This window comes from Rattus rattus, chromosome 1 (assembly GCF_011064425.1).
Source record: "Rattus rattus isolate New Zealand chromosome 1, Rrattus_CSIRO_v1, whole genome shotgun sequence".
Taxonomy (NCBI): domain Eukaryota; kingdom Metazoa; phylum Chordata; class Mammalia; order Rodentia; family Muridae; genus Rattus; species Rattus rattus.
Genome location: NC_046154.1, coordinates 124,502,763 through 124,510,274, shown reverse-complemented (window position 1 = coordinate 124,510,274; position 7,512 = coordinate 124,502,763). Strand labels below are relative to the sequence as shown.

Below are 7,512 nucleotides of genomic sequence, written 5' to 3'. Positions count from 1 at the left end.
AGTCCTCAGTGCCATTAACAGCAAAGGGTTGTATTGTTTTTAATCTGAAAAATTATTTTAAAAACCTTCCCAGGCATGCCTCGTTCTCTAAGTTGTCTCCTGGCATTACGAAAAATGTTTTCCAAGCGCAGAGAAACACATAAATAATCAACCATCTTTTCTTTTTCTGTCGTCTTGGAACTTCTGTTCTCATCCTTCTTTTACATTCGTTTTCTTTTCAGTGCTAAGCATTACAATGAGCTTCTATGATTTTCTCTCTACTGACAGACCCCTCTTCTGCTCCCCCGACCCCAGTCTGTGCCTCAAGGGGTTTAAAGGGTTTAAGATATTAAAATCATCCCCACTCGCTCTTCTCAATATCTGTCTTGAGACTCCTTTAATCTTTAGCTATTAAGGAACTCTCAAATTACAGAAAATGCCCTTGCAGTCCTAAGAATGGCAGTGTGGTATTTCCAGGCTTTCAGTAAACGCCCACTATAAGATGAAAAGAGCGTAGAAAACCGTCTCACTTCTGGGTTCTCTAAAATATCTGGAGTCTCGAACTCATTTATTTCTCTTCTGTATCCTAATAAGTGAGAAGCAGTAACATAAGCCTGCAAACGTCTTGCGAACTTTAAGTGGTTTGGATACTGCCAAAGCAGAGCACTGTTGCACTAATTCCTCCCAGACGAGCTAAAAATAAGCATGCAAGCTATTTTTAAAACCTTCTTCAGAAAGATAAGCCCACGAAATATGAGAGAGATGGGGGAGAATCATATTAACAATAACAAAGCTCACTAGACCATACTCATAACTGCAAGGCAAGGGGGAAGGCAGCCTCCACTAACAGCCTGTGTTCCACTAACATGTTTTCCCTTCCGTTTGCGTCAAGATTTGTAATAGTAGGTCAACGTGAGTGCTTCCAACATCCGTAATTTCATGCAGGTGGGAAAACCACTAAATATACTCCTCCAACTGCAAGGTCTTTGAAGTAATTCTCGTCTAGAATAAAAGGTGAAAAAAATTGCTTTGCTCTTGAGAAAACTCGTTTTCCTAGGCTTATCAAGCTGCGAAGAATTCTGAATCACAAGAAGATGACTGCATAGAGGGAAGAGGTGAAAGTTCCAAAGGGAAATGAAAACCAAGCCTGAATTCATCTCGGGAGGCTGGTCTGCATGCTCTGTCTGGCAGTCATAATTTCACAGGCGAGGAGAACCAGACCAGTGCTTAAAGAGCTGCGATATGCGGAGCCCTTTGAATTGGGAGGAGCTTAGCAGACAAAATGCAGAATGCAAGTGATGTCTCTACAGACTTTGAGGCTGAGGTTTTTATGATTAGGATTCATTTATACCACCACGAGGGCAGCATCCACCCTTCCCCATTGGGACTCCTACTAGACGATGTTAGCCTCTTTACCTTTAATTGTAAGAGAGAGTTTGTATGGTTTTGTTTCTTGTCCTTGTAGCGATTACCAGAAATAATTCTGAAACGTCAATGCGAAGGGTTATAGCATATTCATAGTCTCTGGAATTCGGGACGCAGGTATCATTGCTGGGCATTGCTTTGCCTACCACAGACTTCAGGAGTTTTTGGTTTTTTTTTTTTAATTTTTTCTTATAAATTATCCCTAGAAAGTATTCAGTAAATGTTATATTTAAAAAGAAAGCAAGCATGCATCCCTAAATCTAATTTTATTGGCCAAACTCAAAGCAAACAAAGATGGCTAGACGTTCCAGGTATTTAACCAAGCATCCGTCTCTATGGACATTGCGCTTTTATTGCTCCCATATGAAACAGATTGAGTGAGTCACTCTACAAAGCATCTTCACTCTCAGCCCTCATGAGAATATTGCTTCCTCTGTGACAGCAAAGTGTGCCCAGGAAAACTGTAGGCTGCCTGGAGTTACTAACACAAAGACCGAACCATTAAGCAAGTAGGACTTATCTCCAAAGGGCAGACTCGAGCACAGAGCATCCACTAAAAACCACCACAGAGAATACCAGGAAGGCCGCTGTCTGCTGCTCTCCACTACGTTTCATTGAGCTCTGAGATCTAAATTACTGCCGCTTTCCTCTCTCTTAATCACTTCACAGAAGTCAAGTGTCCTTGGAAGAGACTGCAGAGGGTAGCACACATCTCATCCCATTGATTCTAAATTAATTTGATCTTTTAACTCCCAGCTATTATACTTCCTGGGCTGATAAAAAAAAAATCTTGGTGTAATTTATTTTTCCACAAATAAAACCTGACAGTAGTGGCTTAGAAGCAAAATTATTTGAATACCTATTTCCACTTAAGTAGAAATAGAAAAAATGTTAATATATGTAAGAATATTTTACTATAGGAATAAATATACAAAATCACAATTAATAATTATAATTTGTATAACATGTATTTAATATCTTATGTGTGTCTAGATGTATATTATATACACACAAATATATAATATATGTCTTCAAAAGACATAAGCTTTTGCATATTATATATTGTCTCTGGAAATAGGTGAATTTTAAACTTTATCTTGAAAGTTAACTCTCATGGAAAGACAGAAAAATCTGAGAAGTTAATTCTTCACTTAGCTGAATCACGAGAAATGTTATGTTACCTAAAGCTATTGTTAGATTTCAACAGAGACACTATTGTAGTTTACTAGTGAGTGTTTCACAAACACATGTAAGAATTGCACGACTGTAGCCCTATATACTACCCTAGTAACTACCCTAGTACAACTTCCTGGGCTTATGCTGACTGATGACACAAAATTATAAATACTGTCCAATGTATAATTTTCAAAATATTTAATTCTGTATTTATAATTCCTATGACCCGACAAATCAAAAGCTAGAACATGAAAGCAAAAATAGGAATATATTTCAGTCAGAACAACAGAATGACGCTTCCCCCTTTGAAATTTAAAGTGGGAAATCCCTATGGAAAATACACTCAGTGCAGCAGAACGAACTCATGGTAGGCATGACGAGGTTTTCCCAGAAACAGTTGACTACGATTCCCTGGAATCTCACAAAGATTTCACTTTCTCTCTTCCTTTGAGGTATTTTGATATTTATATAGAAGAGGAACACTGTTGAAGCCCTAAGATCTTATCAAGATCCCCATTTTACAAAGAAAACAGTATTTTAGAACTAAATGGTCGAAATAGCCTTATATAGTAAAGTCAGGCTCACACAGCTATGCTTTTCCATTACCAGGCTATTAGAAAGAGCCTCTGTGGCGAATGCCAGCAGCAAACCACTGAACTGAGAACAGGACCCCCGTTGAAGGAATCAGAGAAAGAACTGGAAGAGCTCGAAGGGGGGCTTTTATGAACAACAATGCCAAGCAAACCAGAGCTTCCAGGGGACTAAGCCACTACCTAAAGACTAACATGGACTGACCCTGTGCTCCAACCTCATAGGTAGCAATGAATATCCTAGAAAGAGCGCCAGTGGAAGGGGAAGCCCTGGGTCCTGCTAAGACTGAACCCCCAGTGAACGTGATTGTTGGGGGGAGGGTAGTAATGGGGAGAGGATGGGGAGGGGAACACCCATAAAGAAGTGGAGGGGGAGGAATTAGGGGGGATGGTTGCCCTGAAACCGGGAAAGGGAATAACACTGAAATGTAAATAAAAAATACTCAAGTTAATAAAAAAAAAAAAAAAAAAGAAAGAAGAGCCTCTGTTTCCACTGACTCTCAAATCCCCATGGCGTACAATGAAGCAAGTACCGCTGGAAACAGTAACGAAGGCGTGGGACCTTCACGAAAGCATCACTCACGTGGTATACTGCGAAGAGGAGGAGGAGGCACGTTGTTAATGGCTATCATGTGAGCCAAAATATCTGTTGGAAGAGAATCCTCAGTCATCTTGGCATCTTAAAAGGCAGCTGGACAGAGACGACTTGAGTGTTAGAGGACCATACTTATCTTGGGAGTGCCACAAAGTAGAACCTCCAAGAATCTTCAAGGTCCTCTCTGATAGGCCAAGACCACAGAATGCCCTTGCTTGCAGTGCTGATGTAATAATAAGGCCTAAGCCAGAACTCTAGTCTAGTTCAGGGGTTTAATGAAAAGGTTGTGTGAGCTACAGGGCTAGGGGAAATGAAGACCAACACTGTAATCCACACGACAGGCACAATTCAATCCAAGTACTGACTATTAGGTTAATATATCTTTTCTGGGTCTTCCATGATTTATAATTCTTTTCTTCCCCACATGGTCTTCACATGGAAAATCAAAATCCCTTTTTGTAGCATCAGTATCAGGAAAGGTGGGATTTTTCTAATCCCCACCAAAGGGTAGAATATCATTTTAATTATCACAGAGCAATAAACTCACACCTGCATACATGTGAGCATATTATGCTGTCGTGTGGCATGCATTTCAGTTGTTTTCTCTAAGTCACAATGACCAAACATAGTTTGAAAGTTGACATGCTGGGACGTGGAGGAGGAGGCACTGTTGGTAGTTATCATGCAAGGCAAACTCCTGGAAAAGAAGACAGACATCTTGACAGCTACAACGCTGTCAGAGGTTACTTTATGGATAAATAATTGATCTAATGGATTGTGCATTCTGTGAATTATCTTTTGGATCCTGAAATAATACTGTGGTATCTACCTTAGGTGATAATATATAAGGAGGAGGACTCGACTCTACCCATATATCTGTGGATCTCAGGGGTTGAACCCATGTCATCAGGCTTTACTTATTTGAGCCATGTAGCAAGCCGTTATAATTTCAGCTTTTCTTTATTTCATATAAAACAAGCTACATACATTGAAACATTTTATAATAAACTACATCCTGCTCAAAACTACTTATTTATTTAATATTCTATGTGTGAGGGTGGGCATGTGGTGTGTGTGTGTGTGTGTGTGTGTGTGTGTGTGTGTGTGTGTGTGTGTGTGTGTGTGTGTATGCAGGTCCATGCACCCATGCATGGACTTCTAAAGGCCGGGATTCAAAACCAGGGGTCTTCCCTTGCTGACTTCTATCTTACTTTTCTTATGTCAAGATTGCTTACTGAACTTGCAGCTCTCTGATTTCCCTGACTGTTTATCAGAAGGCCCTCGAGATTCTTCTTTCTTCTTCCCCCATCTCTGCCGATGCTCACGGCTTTTGCATAGGTGCTGTGGATCTGAACTCAGGTCCTACAGTAACACACAGCAAACACTTAATCCACTGAGATTTTTCCCAGCCTGATTGAGAAAAAAAATGAAAAGAAAATACGCTAAATGAAAATGCAAGTAAACAAAGCATTTCTAAGAAGTAAACAGTGTAATAAAGTGGTTTATTAATTTTATACAAAAATCTATATATCTTCAAGATAATGAGTGCATGTTTGTTTTGAAAACTATTGGTTCATATACACAGCGCACTCCAAATATTTTTGATAAGTTTTCCTGGTGTTTCTAAATCTTTTTCAAATATGTACTAAGAATAATATTATAATCACATGGTTTGTGTCTGATAGACAAGTACATTAAATTATGTGGTTGGTAGTTCCTGGATATTCTATTTCTCAACCACTTATTTGTAAAATATCTTGGGTAAAGCATTGAATCTGCCTAGATCTTCAATAACTCACTACACAGCAAGGATTGTGGATTTCACACAGGTGATGCAAAGATGAAACAAAAGAATGGAGCGAAGGGTCTGACACACAGTCCCTGGATGTGGGAATCACCTTTAATTCATACTGATAATACTATACTGAGGGAAATTTTGAAAGGCCCAATGTGAGTAAGAAAAAGCTAATGGTGACTCAAAAGTCGAACAGTAAAAGGCATGAACTTTCAGAGATGGACTCACTCATTTAGCTGAAATTTTGCAAAATTCCAGATTTAGCAGATCAGAAAGCAATGAATGTCAGCGTGGAGAGACTTATATACACACAAAGAGGTATTTGCTTACCTGAGATCCGACTGAGTTATCATTCAGTCTGTAGAGCTGGTTCTCGAACTAAATGGAGTAAAATTGGAGAAAGAAAGAAAGAAAGAAAGAAAGAAAGAAAGAAAGAAAGAAAGAAAGAAAGAAAGAAAGAAAGGAAGGAAGGAAGGAAGGAAGAAGGAAGGAAGAGAGGAAGGAAGGAAGGAAGGAAGGGAGTGTGGTATGTGTTGGGGAGGAAGGGAGGACGAGAAAGAAAAAGAAAAAAGAAGAAACAAACAAACAAAAACAAAGAAACAAAGTTGAAAGGTAAAAGAGGAACAAACCAAGGAGCTGTTACACTTGTTCAGGAAAGGGATAGTGAAGGCTGTATACACTGAAGCCGTGCTGCTGCAGACAGAAAGAGTGTTGAGCTTTCATGGAAATCAAGGAAAAAAGGTTTTCAGAATGCAGCACTTGTTACTGTATACTTCTCAAAGTCAATTATTATAGGGAATGATAAATCATTTATAATATCGCTACAATAAATAGAGACTAATATCAGCAGCTAGGTACATAACTAAAGTTAGTATACAAAAGAGATACTTAAATGTTCATGTTTATTAAAGATAAATATGGAATTGAAAGAAAACCATCAACATATAAACGTGAGTAGAAAATATGGTTAAAGTAAAAAATGCCTTATTATTTATGTATAAAAACATCATAAAACAATGCCTTCATTGGAAAATGAATGGAACTGAAGGACTTCATGCTAAGTAAAATATGCCAGAAATAGAAAAAGAAGTGTTATAGTATCCCCCACCTATGTATACAAGTTGTACAAGTAAATAAAATCTGGAATAAAGAAGGAAGGACAATTAAGAATCAGCACAGAGGGTAGGGGAGAGGAGAAGATAAGAGAAGGTTTAAGGAAGAGTTCATGCCCATCTACATGTGACACATCCCTGTATGGAAATGTCACCATGAAACCACTGAGTTATTGATTAATAGATATTTAAAAGTAGCGGTAGTCTGGTGGTGGTAACATAGCCGATATGCAGTAGGTACCCTTTAGGTAATGCATTTAGTAACCAAAGAGCATACAAGGGCATAGGCTGGTCTGAGGCCCCTGGTACATATGTAGCAAAAGGCTGCCTTGTCTAGCCTCAGAGGCAGAGAAAATGCCAACACCAACCTGTAGAGAGTTGATACCCCAGGAGAGGGAGATAGCTGGGGAGGGGGAAAGCAGGTAAAACTCTGAGTGGGGAGAGGAAGGGATGTAAATGAATAAAATAATTAAAAAAGAATCTTCACAGAAACTTATCTATAACACCCAATGAGATGGGTATAACACATCAAATTTATTTTATAGTTGAGACACCAAAGTTCATGTAGTTAATTAGTATGAGATCATAGGAGCAGACGTGGGCTTAGTTTTGTCCTTGGTTGTACTTCTTTTTGCTTTTAACCCTTAATGAAAGGACAGGAAGGGTTTGTATTGTATGGAGCTTTCTCTACCCTGCCTTGTGTTCCTGGTGGGTTGCACACTGGCACCCACCCAGGAGTTAGCTTGGATCTGTGCATTGAAGAAACAATCTCTCCCTCTCCCTCTCCCTCTCCCTCTCCCTCTCCCTCTCCCTCTGTCTCTCTCTCTCTGTCTCTCTCTC

At 39.2% G+C, this 7,512-nt stretch overlaps 1 protein-coding gene across 1 annotated transcript in view; it reads right to left on the bottom strand.

Annotated features, from left to right (window-relative positions):
- The window catches only part of Cnbd1 (cyclic nucleotide binding domain containing 1), a 320,853-nt gene extending 317,012 nt beyond the window's left edge, over positions 1-3,841 (bottom strand). Inside the window, exon 1 of the mRNA XM_032890379.1 lies at positions 3,754-3,841. Within this exon, the coding sequence (XP_032746270.1) occupies positions 3,754-3,841 (88 nt within the window). The remainder of the gene's footprint in view (positions 1-3,753) is intronic.
- Positions 3,842-7,512: the final 3,671 nt, after the last annotated feature.